This window comes from Phocoena phocoena, chromosome 13, assembly GCF_963924675.1.
Source record: "Phocoena phocoena chromosome 13, mPhoPho1.1, whole genome shotgun sequence".
In the NCBI taxonomy this organism is placed as follows: domain Eukaryota; kingdom Metazoa; phylum Chordata; class Mammalia; order Artiodactyla; family Phocoenidae; genus Phocoena; species Phocoena phocoena.
Genome location: NC_089231.1, coordinates 63,845,765 through 63,862,517, shown reverse-complemented (window position 1 = coordinate 63,862,517; position 16,753 = coordinate 63,845,765). Strand labels below are relative to the sequence as shown.

Below are 16,753 nucleotides of genomic sequence, written 5' to 3'. Positions count from 1 at the left end.
AAAGAGAGAGGGAGGAGGGGAGGGCGGCCACCACACGCGTCCCCCGGCCTGACACTCACCTGGACAGTTGGCTTCATCACTCTCATCCTCACAGGTCACCAAGCCGTCACACTGCCAGGGGAGGGGGATGCACTGGATGGCGCCGCTGCGACAGGCAAACTGGCCTGGGTTGCACCGCAGCTCTGTGGGACCAAAGGCAAGAGGCCGTTGAGGATGCGGTGCCACCTGCACCTCTGAGCACACGGGGCAGGGGCGACACAGACACTGACCAGAAAGAGGTGCCAGCACGCTAGGTGAATGCAGGGGGAGAGGCCACCCCCACCCAGGGCCTCAGGCCACTGCCTGGATGACGTGGGGGCATGGGGCTCCCGAGGCTTCACAAGGTGCATAGGATGGCGCAGGAAGGGAGGAACAGGGGAGCCTGCCACGAACGGAGACCATGGGGAACGAGGGGAAGGTATTTTGAACTTAAGGTCGCATGTTGTATGGAACAAAGGTGATTTAGCCAGTAAGCGACATTACAAGACCTGTGCTTTAAGGAAGTGGTTTCTGGAAGCAACTGTAATAGGGGACAGACAAAACACCAAGTAACTCAGTACCGAAGGGCCTGACTGAGGCCAGGTTCAGCCAGCTCCTGCCACCCACCTGCCCTGGCTCTCAGGTGTGCTATCAGCAGGCACGGCCGGGGAGAGACCATCCTTGGGGTAAGAGGGAACAATAACAATAACTAAAGCTCATCAGGGCCACAAAAGCACCTGTTCTCTGGATCCACACTGGAAACAACTTCTAATTCATGGGGCACTGGGTCAAGATGCAGAAGAGTCTTGCCTGGTTAGTGGGGAAAAATTAACTCTAGGCTGAATGCTGCCCTAGTCCTGACTAACCAAGATTAAAACGAAGAGCTGAAATGACCAAACTGTTTCCAAGTCACACCCTAAAACAAAGCTCAAGAATATTTATAGGTATATGCAGAAATATGCACAACTCAGAAAGTCAAAATTCATAGTCTGGGCTTCCCTGGTGGCGCAGTGGTTGAGAGTCCACCTGCCGATGCAGGGGACATGGGTTCGTGCCCCGGTCCAGGAAGATCCCACATGCCGCGGAGCGGCAAGGCCCGTGAGCCACTGCCGCTAAGCCTGTGCGTCCCGAGCCTGTGCTCTGCAACAGGAGAGGCCACAACAGTGAGAGGCCTGTATACCGCAAAAAAAAAAAAAAAATTCATAGTCTGCCATCCAATAAAAAAAATTACCAGACATGCAAACAGGAAATTATGACCAAAATGAGGAGGAAAAAAATCAATCCAGAAATGGCAGAAATGACAGAAAAGATAAAAACATTAAGAATTATTATAACTGTATTGTAAATGTTGAAGAAGTTAGAGGAAAGATTAAACATGTTAAGTAGGGATATGGAAGACACAAAGAAAGAAACCTACTGTGAGAAATACAAACACACTGCATAAACAACAGAAACTCTAAACAGAAAGAAAAGAAGGCTAGAAAAAATTGAATTGTGGCTCTGGGACCACTTCAAGCCACCCGAACACATGTACACGGAGGGGAAAAGAAAAATATTTGAAGAAGCAATGGCAGAAAAATTCCCTAATTTGATGAAAACTATAAACCCACAGATCCAAGTAGCTCGATGAACCGCAGACACAAGAAATAGAGAGAAAAATACTCCAGGGCACATCATAATCAAATTGCCTAAAACCAGCAAAAAGAGAAAAGTCTTAAAAGCAGATAAAAAAGACATGATGCACAGAAAAACAAAGTAAAGATGACAGCAGATTTCTCACTAGAAACAACACAAGCTGGAAGATGGTGGAACAACACTTCTCAGTTCTGAGAGGAAAAAAGAAAAGACTGCCAACCTGGAGGCACTTAAAGCAAATGCACACGTACTCCCTTGTGGGGTTTATAACCTGAGTGGAAGTAAAATTGTGACAACAGCAGCACAAAAGCCGGGAAGGGAGAAACTGAAGCATACCGTTTAAAGGCTCTAACACTACAGGTAAAGTGGTCTGTCCCATGAATGTGATAAGTTAAAGTTGAGTATCACTAAACTAACACAAGAGCTACAGCAAATAAGCCAACGAGGAAGACAAAAGGAACAAAACATACTCAACTCAAAGGAAGAATAAACAAAGGGAAAAGGAAACAACAGTTGGCACAAATAGAAAACAAACGACAAAATGGCAGACTGTAATTAAATTTGCCTGACCAATTAACATATGGGGTGATCGAAACACCCTAATTAAAAGGCAGAATTTGTTACATAGGTAAAAAAAGCACGATGAAACTACATGTGTCTAAAAGAAACCCACTTTATATAAGGACACAAATAGGTGAATATGAAACAATGGAAAAAGATATGGCATGCTAACATGGATGAAAAGAGAGGGCTTCCCTGGTGGTGCAACGGTTGGGAGTCCGCCTGCTGATGCAGGGGACACGGGTTCGTGCCCCGGTCCAGGAGGATCCCACATGCCGTGGAACGGCTGGGCCCGTGAGCCGTGGCCGCTGAGCCTGCGCGTCCGGAGCCTGTGCTCCACAATGGGAGAGGCCACAGCAGTAAGAGGCCCGCGTACCACAAAAAAAAAAAAAAAGAAAGCAGAGGTGGCTGTATATATATATATATTTTTTTTTTGATTTATTTTTTGGCTGTGTTGGGTCTTTGTTGCTGCGTGGGGGCTTTCTCTAGTTGCGGTGAGCGGGGACTACTCTTCGTTGTGGTGGGCATGCTTCTCATTGTGGTGGCTTCTCTTGTTGCGGGGCACGGGCTCCAGGTGCATGGGCTTCAGTAGTTGTGGCATGCGGGCTCAGTAGTCGTGGCTTGCGGGCTCTAGAGCGCAGGCTCAGTAGTTGTGGTGCACGGGCTTAGCTGCTCCGCGGCATGTGGGATCTTCCCAGACCAGGGCTCAAACCCGTGTCCCCTGCATTGGCAGGCAGATTCTTAACCACTGCACCACCAGGGAAGTCCCAGGGGTGGCTGTATTAATACCACACAAAGGAGACTTCAGGGCAAATAATGTTACGATAAACGAAGAAGGTATTTAATAGTGATAAAGGACATAATAACCTTAAATGTCTCTGCATATATAGCAGAGCTTCAAATGAAGGAAAAACTGCTGTAACTGCTAATAGACAAATTCACAATCAACTTCAATCCCTTCTCTCAATAACTGATAGAACAAGCAGACAGAAAATCAGCAAGGATACAGACAACCTGAACAACACTATCAACCAGCTGGACCCAACCGACATTTGCCCAACTACAGCCGAATACACATTCTTTTCACATGCGTACAAAACACTGACCATAATAGATAAATATATGAGCCATAAAACAAATCTCAATACATTCATAAAGGTTCAAATTTAAGTGTGTTGTTTGATCACAATGGAATTAAATTAAAAATCAACAGCAGAAAGATGTCTGGGAAATCCCCCGACTATATAGAAAACTGACATTCTTCTAAAGAGCCTACGAGTCAAAGAGGAAATAAAAAGGGAGATTAGAAAGCATTTTAATTTAATGAAAATTTGTGAAATGCAACTAAAGCAGTTCACAGAGGCAAATGTATTGCATTAAATTTCTATATCAGGGGATTTCCCTGGTGGCGCAGTGGTTAAGAATCCACCTGCCAATGCAGGGGACACGGGTTCGAGCCCTGGTCTGGGAACATCCCACAAGCCGAGGAGCAACTAAGCCCGTGCACCACAACTACTGAAGCCCGAGCGCCTAGAGCCCATGCTCCACAACGAGAAGCCACTGCAATGAGAAGTCCATGCACTGCAATGAAGAGTAGCCCCTGCTCGCGGCAACTAGAGAAAGCCTGCATCCAGCAACAAAGACCCAACACAGCTGTAAACAAACAAACAAATAAATAAGTTTTTAAAAATGCTTAAAATTCCTATATCAGAAAAGAAGAAAGGTCTCAAATCAATGACCTCAGCTGCCACTTTAAGAAATCAGAACATGGCTTCTCTGGTGGCGCAGTGGCTGAGAGTCCGCCTGCCGATGCAGGGGACACAGGTTCGTGCCCCAGTCCAAGAAGATCCCACATGCCGCGGAGTGGCTAGGCTCGTGAGCCATGGCCGCTGAGCCTGCGCGTCTGGAGGCTGTGCTCCACAACGGAGAGGCCAGAACTGCGAGAGGCCCGCGTACAGAGAAAAAAAAAAAAGAGAACTTTCCTTTTCAAAAGACATTGTTAAAAGAATAAAAAGAAAAGTCCCATACTGGGAGAGAAGAACTGTAAATCACACATCTGATAAAGGATTTGTATCCAGAATATATAAAGAACTCTCATATTTCAATAAAAAGAAAACAACCCACCCAATTCTTAAAATAGGCAAAAGATTTTAATGGACAATTAACTAGGGAATTCCCTGGCAGTCCAGTAGTTAGGACTTGGTGCTCTCACTGCCAGGCTGCCAGGGCCCCAGGTTCAATCCCTAGTTGGAGACCTAAGATCCCACAAGCCTTGAGGCATGGCCAAAAATAAAAAAAAAAAAAAGAATGCACAATTGGGCTTCCCCGGTGGCGCGGTGGTTGCGAGTCCGCCTGCCCATGCAGGGGACATGGGTTCGTGCCGCGGTCTGGGAAGATCCCACATGCCGCGGAGTGGCTGGGCCCGTGAGCCATGGCCGCTGAGCCTGCACGTCCGGAGCCTGTGCTCCGCAACGGGAGAGGCCGCGGCAGTGAGAGGCCCGCGTACCGCAAAAAAAAAAAAGAATGCACAATTAACCAAAGAAGATACAGATGGCAAAAACACATAAAAAGATGCTCAACATCATTACTCATTAAGGAAATGTAAATTAAAGTCCTAATGAGATACCATTACATATTAGAATGGCTAAAATGAAAAATGACGATACCAAGAGCTGACAATATGTGAGTTAACTAGAACTCTCCTACAGTGCTAGTGGGAATGTAAAAATGGTACAACTGCTGTGGAAAACAGTTTGACAGTTTCTAAAAGGCTGAATATATACCTACTATATGACACAGTCATTCCACTCCTAGGGATTTATCCAAGAGAAGTATATGACCATACAGAGACATATTCAGAGTAATATTATTTGCAATAGCCAAAAGCTGGACACAACCCAAATGCCCCAAACAACTGAATGGATAAACAAACTGCAGTGGAGCCATACCATGGAATACTATTCAGCAGTAAAAAGGAGTGAACCACTGAGATGCAGCAACGTGTAAGACAAAAGAAGACCAAAACGAGCAGCCAGCTGCAGGCTGCAGTTTGCCAAACCCTGTTCTAGAGTTAAGTGTCGAAATAAATCTACCCATACCCAGCACCTAACACACGGACGTGCCCACTGAATGTCTGCCGAACTGAACTACTCTGTTCTTTAAGTCGCTAACGAAGTGTCATCAGTTCTGATATCCCCGGGAAGGTTCTTTCCCTTCCTGACTCACCTGCACAGTGCAGGGGCTGTTCAGAAAGCAATCCAACCTGTGAATCACTGGTTAACACATGTGAATTGCTCATTCAAAAAATATTTGCCAAGCACCACTTTGTGCTGGGCAACCCTCCAGGTGATAGTGCTAGTGTGGTCAATGGAGCAGGGAGAGTCAAGACATGACACAGCCTGCCTTGCATGCTGGGCGGGGAACAACACACAGTCAGCTGTTTACTGTGTCCGATGGGTCTCACTGGTATTACTCCAGCTGTAAATCAACATTCCCTTTCCTTTCTTCCTCAGTATCCTCTCGGGTCCCCTTGTAAAGCATCCAGCACAATTTCTGCCACATACAAAGCTGCTCAAAAATCGTCTCCCTGTCTTTTCACTACTGGGTTCACCAAGGTCCTGTCCCAGCCCCCTCTTGTGATGACTATCTCCTGGCTGGCTACTCTAGCCAATAGATTGTTGATGCTTTTTGAAATAATCCATGCCCTCACCATGTACATGCAAGGCCACAACACCAAAATACGAACTTCTTTCACACTAGTTCTCAAATCTTTTCATTTCAAAACCTTTTTATACTCTTAAAAATTCTGAGAACACCAAACATCTTTTGTTTATATGGGATACATCTATCAATATTTACTGTATTGAAATTAAAGCTGAGAAACTGTGTAAACACAAGCTTCCCAAGCATTTACTCAAAAGGTTTAAACACATAATAAACGCTGGAGAGGGTGTAGAGAAAAAGGACCCCTCCCACACTATTGGTGGGAGGTAAACTGGTGCAGTCACTATGGAGAACAGTACGGAGGTTCCTCAAAAACTAAAAATAGAGCTACCATATGATCCGGCAATCCCAATCCTGGGCATATATCTGGAGGAAACCATACTTTGAAATGATACATACACCCCAACGTTCACTGCAGCACTACTTACAATAGCCAGGACATGGAAGCAACCTAAATGTCCATCAACAGATGAATGGATAAAGATGTGGTACATATATACAATGGAATATTACTCAGCCATAAAAAAGAATGAAATAATGCCCTTTGCAGCAACATGGATGGATCTAGAGATTATCACACTAAGTGAAGTCAGACAAATAAAAACAAATACCATACGATACCACTTACATGTGGAATCTAAAAATGATACAAATGAACTTATTTAGAAAACAGAAACAGACTCACAGACTTAGAAAACAAACTTATGGTTACCAAAGGGGAAAGGTCAAGGGGAGGGATAAATTAAGAGGCTGGATTAACATATACACACTACCAGGACCTCCTGTATAGCACAAGGAACTCTATTCAATACTCTGTAATAACCTATATGTGAAAAGAATCTAAAAAGAATGGATGTATGTATAACTGAATCACTTTGCTGTACACCTGAAACTAACACTACATTGTAAATCACCTATACTCCAATATAAGAAAAAAAAAAGCTTAAACACAGAGTTACTATAGGAGCTAGCAATCCCACTCCTAGGTATGTGTCCAAGAGAACTGAATGCCAGGACTCACAGACACCTATCCTCTGATGCTCACAGCAGCATGACTCACCAGAGCCAAGAGGAGGAACAACCCAGGTGTCCAGCAACAGATGATGGATAAACAAGCTGTGGCCTGTCCATACAATGGAATATTACTGGGTCATAAAAAGGAAGCAAATTCTGACACATGCTAAAATGTGGATGAACCTTGAGAACATTATACTCAGTGAAACAAGCCAGACACAGGAGGGCAAGTACACGTACATGAAGTCCCTGGAGCAGTCAAATCCACAGAGACATAAAGTGGAAGAGGTTGCCAGGGGCTGGGGGTTGGGGATGGGAGCTTTTGTCTGATGGGGACAGAGTTTCAGTTTGGGAAGATGAAAAAGTTCTGGAGATGAATGGCAGTGACGGCTGCACACTACTGCCAATGTACTCACACTGACCTGTACACTTAAGATGGTTAAAGTGGTAAACCTGATGTCATGTGAATTTTACCACAATTTTTAAAAACCCTTTAAAAGAAAGGAGAGGGCTTCCCTGGTGGCGCAGTGGTTGAGAGTCTGCCTGCCGATGGAGGGGATGCGGGTTCGTGCCCTGGTCCGGGAAGATCCCACATGCCGCAGAGCGGCTGGGCCTGTGAGCCATGGCCGCTGAGCCTGCACGTCCAGAGCCTGTGCTCCACAATGGGAGAGGCCACAACAGTGAGAGGCCCGCGTACCGCAAAAGAAAAAGAAGAAGAAAGGAGAGACAGAATAAATAAATAAATGAATGAATGAAAAGAGAGAGAATCCCAAGCACATATCCCACTGGCCATCACATCAGGTAGCCTCCGGAAATAGCACTCCACACCTGTGAGAGAGGGAGAGGGAGGCAGACGACCCCTTGGTGCTGTCATGAAAATCATCTGACCTCTTGGAATCCTAGAAACCCCAGCCACACGGTGAGAGCTACTTTTTTTTTTTAATTAATTATTTATTTATTTAAATCTTTGGCTGCACTGGGTCTCCATTGCTATGCACGGGCTTTTCCTCTAGCTGCGGCGAGTGGGGACTACCCTTCGTTGTGTGCACTGGCTTCTCACTCCGGTGGCTTCTCTTGTGAAGCATGGGCTCTAGAAGCATGGGCTCAGTAGTTGCGGCTCACAGGCTCTAGAGTGTGGGCTCAGTAGTTGTGGCTCACGGGCTTAGTTGCTCTGCAGCATGTGGGATCTTCCCGGACCAGGGCCCGAATCTGTGTCCTTCGCATTGGCAGGCGGATTCTCAACCACTGCGCCACCAGAGAAGCCCAGAGCTACTGCTTTAACCACGCAATGTCTGGGGCCTAGAGGACTCGTGCCCCGTAGAAATGTCATGTCTCTGCAGTACAGATGCTTTCTCTAGATTCAATTTCTTCTTAGTCAGCAAGTCTCGGCCTCATTTTAAATTATGTAAAGTGAGCTGTCTCAGGTTTCTGTGTGAAATTTAGTACATGGCCTAAATTATCTGGAACTGATTTCCTCTCACCATTTACCCACAAAGAAATAGAGGAAGGGACTTACATGGCACACCAGTAGTTAGGACTCTGTGCTTTCACTGCCCGGGACCGGGTTCAATCTCTGGTCAGGGAACTAAGATCTCACATGCCATATGGCGCGGCCAAAAAAAAAAAAAAAAAAAGAAATAGAAGGGGACTTCCCTGGTGGCACCAGTGGTTAAGAATCCACCTGCCGGGCTTCCCTGGTGGCGCAGTGGTTGAGAGTCTGCCTGCCGATGCAGGGGACATGGGTTCGTGCCCCGGTCCGGGAAGATCCCACATGCCATGGAGTGGCTGGGCCCATGAGCCATGGCCGCTGAGCCTGTGCGTCCGGAGCCTGTGCTCCGCAATGGGAGAGGCCACAACAGTGAGAGGCCCGCGTACCGCAAAAAAAAAAAAAAAAAAGAATCCATCTGCCAATTCAGGGGACACGGGTTCGAGCTCTGGTCCTGGAAGATCCCACATGCCGCGGACTAAGCCTTTGCACTACAACTACTGAGCTTGTGCTCTAGAACCCAAGTGCCACAACTACTGAAGCCCAAGCGTCTAGAGCCCGTGCTCCGCAACAAGAGAAGCCACCGCAATGAGAAGCCCGCACACCACAATGAAGAGTAGCCCCCGCTTGCCGCAACTAGAAAAAGCCTGTGCACAGCCACGAAGACCCAACGCAGCCAAAAACAAATACATAAACTTACTAAAAAAGAGAAAGGGAGGAAGATGGCATACAGCAGAAGCCCATCACTTGGGAAATCAAAACTCAGCCCATAAGTGCAGGAGCGGGTTGGGGCCCCTCTCCCCAGCCACCACGGCGATCCGTAGGCCTAGCCCTAGGCTACCCGGCCTCCCCAACATGGTTCGCACATGCTTCCCCAGAAAGAGCTCAGGGTGGGGCCCAGTGGGTGCTGGGCAGCGCTGCGCAGGGCTAGAAGGCATGGCGCCTGGGCATGAGGGCCGCCGGTCCCTGCTAACAAGTGCTGACAACGCAGAGAAGTCAGATGCAGATCCGCGGGTCACCCTGCAAGGCGGGCCCCCTGCAGAGGGCTCACCTGAGTCCCGAGATCAGAGGCTGAGAATAAGGGGCCTGAACTCCCAGTGACAACAGGGAAGGCCCTGGGCTGCCACGCTCAGGGAAGGTGGGGCATGTGCCCTGGAGGGAGCCCTGTGTGGCTGGGCCCAGCGGGACACATGAACCAAAGGGATCAAGTGGCTTCACGGTCACGCTGTGAGGAGCCACAGAGGAGTAGCCCCAGAACACCCATGGCAGCAGGGCCTGGGAAGCCGTTCTAGAACCAGCTGTGATTACATCAGCAACTCCCACCTTCCCGACGGGTTCCAAGTGCCACTTGCCCTTTCAGGAGGCAAAGGGCCACCTCTAGCCTTCCTCCGGCACCCCCTCCTCCCATGTTCTTGCGAACCCTGACTCAGCTATTCCCATGGCTCCCCCTATAGCACCCCTGGCCCGTTCCCAGTGGTTCCCAGTCGCTATCACTTCACGGCTCCAGCAGGTTCCTGGCATGATATACAGGGAGATGAGCTTTGAAAGAGGCCCCAGGGACCTGTCCCGAGACAAACCACAGGCCTCAGCTCCCGGACTGCAGTGAAGCCCCTTGTCAGCCAAGACCCCTACTCCACCTTGCTTGGCTCCATCCCCTCCTGTGGGTGGTGGACACGAGGCCCCAAGGAGGTGGCCGGCTGCGCAGCTTCATGTGTGTCCTCCATCCCCTGGAATGACTCCGGGGCCCTCTGAGGAGGAACATGCTCTTGGAGGGACCTGCCCGGGGAAAGGGGTCAGGCCCAGGGCTCTGAACGGTGCGGTGCCCCGTCAAGGCCCCATGGACAGGAGGCCTGGGCATCCCTAGGCTCAGGCAGACGCCAGGGTCACAGCAGGAGGGACACCGGCATCTGATCTTCAAGCCGCAAGGCGCTCAGAGACCAGCTGCCTGTGACCCTCAAGCCCAAGGGCCCAGAGTTCTAGAGCGAGCCGGAGGCGTGTGACTCAGGGCAAACTATAGACTGAAGTGTTACCAGTGGGGTTTAAAGGCAGGCCAGACACCCCGCTGCTTATGCTATCCCAGCCTCGGCCACCTGGCTCCCTCAGCAGAAGGGCTGACCCACCTGACCTGTCCCCTGTCGGGCTGGCACAGCAGGATAGGACCCAGATCCCCAGCCTCGAAGCCAGCACAGCTAAGCGGAATCCGGGCAGGAATCACAGCCGCCCCGCCAGGATGCTCTGCACTCTGATGTGGGGTGTGACTAACCCATTGTCCTTCAGAGGGTTGGGTCCAAATTTTCTGATTCTGACCCATATTCTCTCTGTTAAGACAGAAGTCAGAGGACTCATGAAATGCAGCGCCTCCGTAGAGGTCAGCCCCACAAAACCCCAGGGTACCAGGGCTGCCTGTCTGCCAACAGGACCCACAGAGTCAGGGGTGCACCAAAGCACTGTGAACATGAAAAGGCTCCTGTGGTGGTTTCAAAATACGTCCACTGATGCTTTGATGTGCCTCCCTACCACCAGGGGCTCCCCAGTCACTGTGACCTTCAAACCCTTCACTGAGCCAGGGCCAGGCTCCCCCTCACTCAGCCTACCTGAGGGAGAGAAGACGCCCCCTGCTTCCCGGCACCTGCCTGCCCCAGGGGAGCGGCAGCCACTCCCGCCCATCAGCTGAGGAGTCACAAGGCTGGACATTGCCCCCCCCAGCATAAAGTGACAAGGCCGAAGTTCAGTGTTGATTTCTCATAAATAACAAGCACGTTCTACATCCAGGAGGTGAAGTGACCATCACCTGCAACCTTCTCTCCTTGGACACGGCCCAACCAAGACACTGGCTGGTCTGCTCTGCCTGCCCTTCCCTATGAGTCTCCTCAGTGGATGCTCGGGAAAGAAGGCCTAGCTGCAAGTGAGTGAGCCTAGAAGAGGAGGGGAGACCCCAGGAGAAGGACGGGACCAGAGAGGAGAGGCAGGATCACCACGCATTTCTACTGAACCAACAGCACCTCAAGGAACGAACAGCAACCAGCAACAAGTCTACACTTTACGAGGGCTGGGTGCAGGGGAGGGAGGGAGGGGTATACTTGGGAGGGAGACCAGGGCAAAGGGGTGGGCAGAACTGGAGTAACAGCATCCGCCTCTGACGGAACATCCACTAGCAGCTTCATCCAACACTCATGCCACACATTTTTTACTTTTATTTTTTTCTTCCGGTTTTATTGAGATATAATGACAAACAGCACTGTATAAGTTTAAGGAGTGCACCATAATGATCTGACTTACAGACATCGTGAAATGATTATCACAGTTAAGTTTAGTGAATATCAATCATCTCATATAGATACAAAATTAAAGAAGCAGAGACATTTTTTTCCTTGTGATGAGAACTGTTATGGTTTATTCTCTTAATGACTTTCCTATATAACACACAGCAGTCTTAATTCTATTTATCATGTTGTACATTACATCCTGAGCACTTATTTATCTTACAACTGGAAGTTTTTACCTTTCGGCTGCCTTCATCCAATTCCCCCTCCTCCCCCAACCCCCGCCTCTGGTAACCACAAATCTGATCTCTTTTCTCTGAGTTTATTTTTTGAAGTATGACTGACCTACAACGCTATGTTAGTTTCCATTATATAACATAGTGATTCTATATTTCTATACACTTCAAATGATCACAACTCCAGCTACCATCTGTCACCATGCAAAGTTATTATAATATTATTGACCATATTCCCTATGTTGTATATTTCATACCTGTGAACCAATTACATTGCAACTGTAAGTTTGTACCTCTTAATCTCCCTCACCTATTTCTTTCCTTCCCCCACCCCTCCCCTCTGCAACCACGTGCTTCTTCTCTGTATCTATAACTCTGTTTCTGTTTTGTTACACTTGTTTGTTTTGTCTCTTTTTAAATTTTTATTTATTCATTTACTTATTTATTTATTTGGCTGTGCTGGGTCTTAGTTGCAGCACGTGGCACCTATGTTGCGGCATGCAGGATCTTTAGTTGCAGCATGCAGGACCTTTAGTTGCAGCATGCAGGATCTTTGGTTGTGGCATGCGGGATCTTTAGTTGCAGCATGCGGGATCTAGTTCTCTGACCAGGGATCGAACCTGGACTTCCTGCATTGGGAGGGCAGGGTCTTAACCGCTGGACCACCAGGGAAGTCCCTGTTTTCTTTTTTTTTAGATTCAACATATAAGTGCAATCATACAGTATTTGTCTTTCTCTGACTTATTTCAATTAGCATAAGACCCTCTAGGTACATCCACGTTGATACAAATGGCAAGATTTTACTCTTTTTATGACTGAGTAATATCCCACTGCATATATATACCACATCTTCTTTATCTACTCATCAACTGATGGGCACACTTAGGTTGCTTTCATATCCTGGCTATTGTATACAATGCTGCAATAAACATAGGCGTGCATATATCTCTTTTACTTAGTATTTTCATTTTCTTCGGATAAATACCAAGGAGTGGAACTGCTGCACCGTATATGGTGGTTTTATTTTTAACTTTTTGAGGACTCTCCATACTGTTTTCCATAGTGACTGCACCAATTTACATTCCCACCAACAGTGCACGGAGGTTCCCTTTTCTGCACATCTTTGCCAACACTTGTTGTCTTTTTGATGACAGCCATTCCGACAGCTGTGAGGTGATATCTCATTGTGGTTTTGAATTGCATTTCACTGATGATTAGTGGTGTTGAGCATCTTTTCATGTGCCTGTTGGCCATCTGTATGTTTTCTTTGGAAAAACATCTATTCACATCTCTGCCCATTTTTAAATGTTTATTCTTTTTTGTGACTGTAAATGGGACTGTTTTCTTAATTTCTCTGACAGTTCAGTGTTAGTGTATAAAAATGCCACAGATTTCTGTATATTAATTTTGTATCCTGCAACTTTACAAAATTCATTGATGATCTCCTGCAGTTTTTTGGTGGCGTCCTTAGAATTTTCTATGTGTAGTATCATGTCATCTGCAAACAGTGACAGTTTTACTTCTTCCTTTCCAATTTGGATTCCTTTTATTTCTTCTTTTTCCTTCTTCTTCTTTTTTGGCCATGTCGTGCGGCATGTGGGATCTAAGTTCCCTGACCAGGGATGGAACCCGGGCCCCCTGCATTGGGAGCACAGAGTCTTAACCACTAGACCGCCAGGGAAGTCCCTATTCCTTTTTTTTTTTTTTTTTTTTTTTAATTTCTTTGTCTTGTCTGATTGCTGTACCTAGGACTTCCATTACTCTGCTGAATAAATAGTGGCAAGAGTGGGCATCCTGTCTTGTTCCTGATCTCATAGGAAATGCTTTCAGCTTTTCACTGTTGAGAATGATGTTAGCTGTGGACTTGGTATATATGGTCTTTATTATGTTCAGGTATGTCTCTTTTATACCTACTTTGTTGGGAGTTTTTTTTTTTTTTTTTTTTTTTTTTCGGTACGCGGGCCTCTCACTGCTGTGGCCTCTCCCGTTGCGGAGCACAGGCTCCGGACGCGCAGGCCCAGCGGCCATGGCTCACGGGCCCAGCCGCTCCGTGACATGTGGGATCTTCCCGGACCGGGGCACGAACCTGCGTCCCCTGCATCGGCAGGCGGACTCTCAACCACTGCGCCACCAGGGAAGCCCGGGAGTTTTTTAAAATTACAAACGGATGCTGAATTTTGTCAAAAGTTTTTCCACATCTATTGAGATGACATTTTTATTCTTTAATTTGTTAATGTGGTACATCACATTGATTGATTTGTGGATAGTGAACCATCCTTGCATCACTGGGAGAAATCCTACTTGACTGTGGGGATTTTAATGTATTGTTTTTTTTATTTTTTTAAATTTAATTTTTTAAATTTTTGGCTGTGTTGGGTCTTCATTGCTGCGCACAGGTTTTCTCTAGTTGTGGCGAGCGGGGGCTACTCTTTGTTGTAGAGCATGGGCTCTAGGCACACAGGCTTCAGCAGTTGCAGCATGCGGGCTCAGTAGTTGTGGCACGCGGGCTCTAGGGCATGCGGGCTTCAGTAGTTGTGGCTCACTGGCTCTAGAGCGCAGGCTCAGTAGTTGTGGCACATGGGCTTAGTTGCTTCCCAGACCAGGGATCAAATCTGTGTCCCCTGCACTGGGCAGGTGGATTCTTAACCACTGTGCCACCAGGGAAGTCCGGGATTTTAATGTATTGTTGAATTCGGTTTGCTAATATTTTGTTGAGGATTTTGGCATCTATGTTCATCAATGATATTGGAATGTAATTTTCTTTTTTTGTGATATCTTTGGTTTTGGTATCAGGGTGATGCTGGCCTCACAGAATGAGTTCAGAAGTGTTCCTCTCTGTAATTTTTTTGAATAGTTTGTGAAGGAAAAATATTAACTCTTCTCTAAATGGCTGGTAGAATTCACCTGTGAAGCCATCTGGTCCTGGACTTTTGTTTGTTGGGAGTTTTTTTTTTTTGCGGTACGCAGGCCTCTCACCGTTGTGGCCTCTCCCGTTGCAGAGCACAGGCTCCGGACGCGCAGGCCCAGCGGCCATGGCTCATGGGCCCAGCTGCTCCACGGCATGTGGGATCTTCCCGGACCGGGGCACGAACCCGTGTCCCCTGCATCGGCAGGCGAACTCTCAACCACTGCGCCACCAGGGAAGCCCGGGAGTTTTTTTTTTTACTTACTGATTCAATTTCATTACTGGTAATTGGTCTGTTCATATTTTCTATTTCTTCCAGGTTCAGTCTTGGGAGATTTTACATTTCTAGGAATTTGTCCATTTCTTCTAGGTTGTCCATTTTATTAGCATATAATTGTTCATAGTAGTCTTTTATGATCCTTTGTATTTCTGTGGTATCAATTGTAATGTCTCCCTTTTCATTTCAGATTTTATTTGGGCCCTCTCTCTTTCTTACTGATGAGTCTGGCTAAAGGTTTATCAATTTTGTTTAGCTTTTCAAAAACCCAGCTCTTAGTTTCATTGATATTTTCTATTGTTTTTTAGTCTCTATATTTTATTTATTTATGCTCTGATCTTTCTTTCTTTCTACTAACTTTGGCTTTTGTTCTTCTTTTTCTAGTTTCTTTACATTGTTTGAGATTTTCTTATTTCCTGAGGTAGCTTATATCATTATAAACGTTCAGAACTGCTTTTGCTGTATCCTATAGATTTTGGATCATTGTGTTATTTTTTATTTATTTATTTATTTTTGGCTGCATCAGGTCTTAGTTGCAGCACGCAGGATCTTTTGCTGCAGTGTGTGGGCTTCTCTCCAGTTGTGGCGCACGAGCTCCAGATCACATGGACTCTGTAGTTGCAGCACACAGGCTCTCTAGTTGTGGTGCACAGGCTTAGTTGCCCCACGGCATGTGGGATCTTAGTTCCCCAGCCAGGGATCGAACCCACATCCCCTGCATTGGAAGGTGGATTCTTAACCACTGGACCACCAGGGATGTCCCTGGATCACTGTGTTTTTGTTTTCATTTATCTCCAGGAATTTAACACTTTTATTTCTTCAATGATCCATTGGTTGTTTAGCAGTATATTGTTTAGCCTCCACATGTTTGTGTTTTTTGTATTTTTTCTTGTAGTTGATTTCTAGTCTCATAGTTTTGTGGTAGAAGAAGATGCTTGATATGATTTCAGTCTTCTTAAATTTACTGAGACTTGTCTTGTGGCCTGGCATATGGTCTATGCTAGAGAATGTTCCATGTGCACTTGAAAAGAATGTGTGTTCTGCTGCTTTCAGATGGAATGTTCTATATAGGTCTATTAAGTCCATCTGTCTAATGTGTTGTTTAATGTTGTTTAAGACCAGTGTTTCCTTACTGATTTTCCTTCTGGATATCTTTCCATTAATGAAAATGGGATGTTAAAATTCCCTACTATTATTGTGTTACTATCAATGTCACCCTTTATGCTGTTTTATGTACTTAGGTTGCTCCTATGTATATATATATATTGTTTAAGACTTTTTTTTTTAAATGTGGACTGAATTTTTAAAGTCTTTATCGAATTTCTTACAATATTGCTTCTGTTTTATGTTTTGGTTTTTTGGCCCTGAGGCATGTGGGATCTTACCTCCCTGACCAGGGACCGAACCCGCATCCCCTGCATTGGAAGGCGAAGTGTTAACCGCTGGACCGCCAGGGAAGTCCCTGGGTGCATGTGTATTTACAATTGTTATATTTTATTCTTGGATTGATCCCTTATTATGTAATATCCTGTCTGTCACTTCTTCCAATCTTTGTTTTAAAGTGTATTTTGTCTGATGTAAGTATTGCTACCTCAGTTTTCTTTTCATTTCCATTTGCATGAAATACCTTCTTCT

At 46.4% G+C, this 16,753-nt stretch overlaps 1 protein-coding gene across 4 annotated transcripts in view; it reads right to left on the bottom strand.

The window, feature by feature from the left end:
* Positions 1–16,753, bottom strand: part of DGCR2 (DiGeorge syndrome critical region gene 2) — a 69,721-nt gene that overhangs the window by 36,521 nt on the left and 16,447 nt on the right. For 2 of the 4 annotated variants that reach the window (XM_065889782.1, XM_065889781.1), the window contains exon 2: positions 60–182. The exons of the other annotated variants lie outside the window; for them this stretch is intronic. In XM_065889782.1, coding sequence (XP_065745854.1) covers positions 60–182 — 123 coding nt within the window. The remainder of the gene's footprint in view (positions 1–59; positions 183–16,753) is intronic. 4 annotated transcript variants of the gene reach the window in all.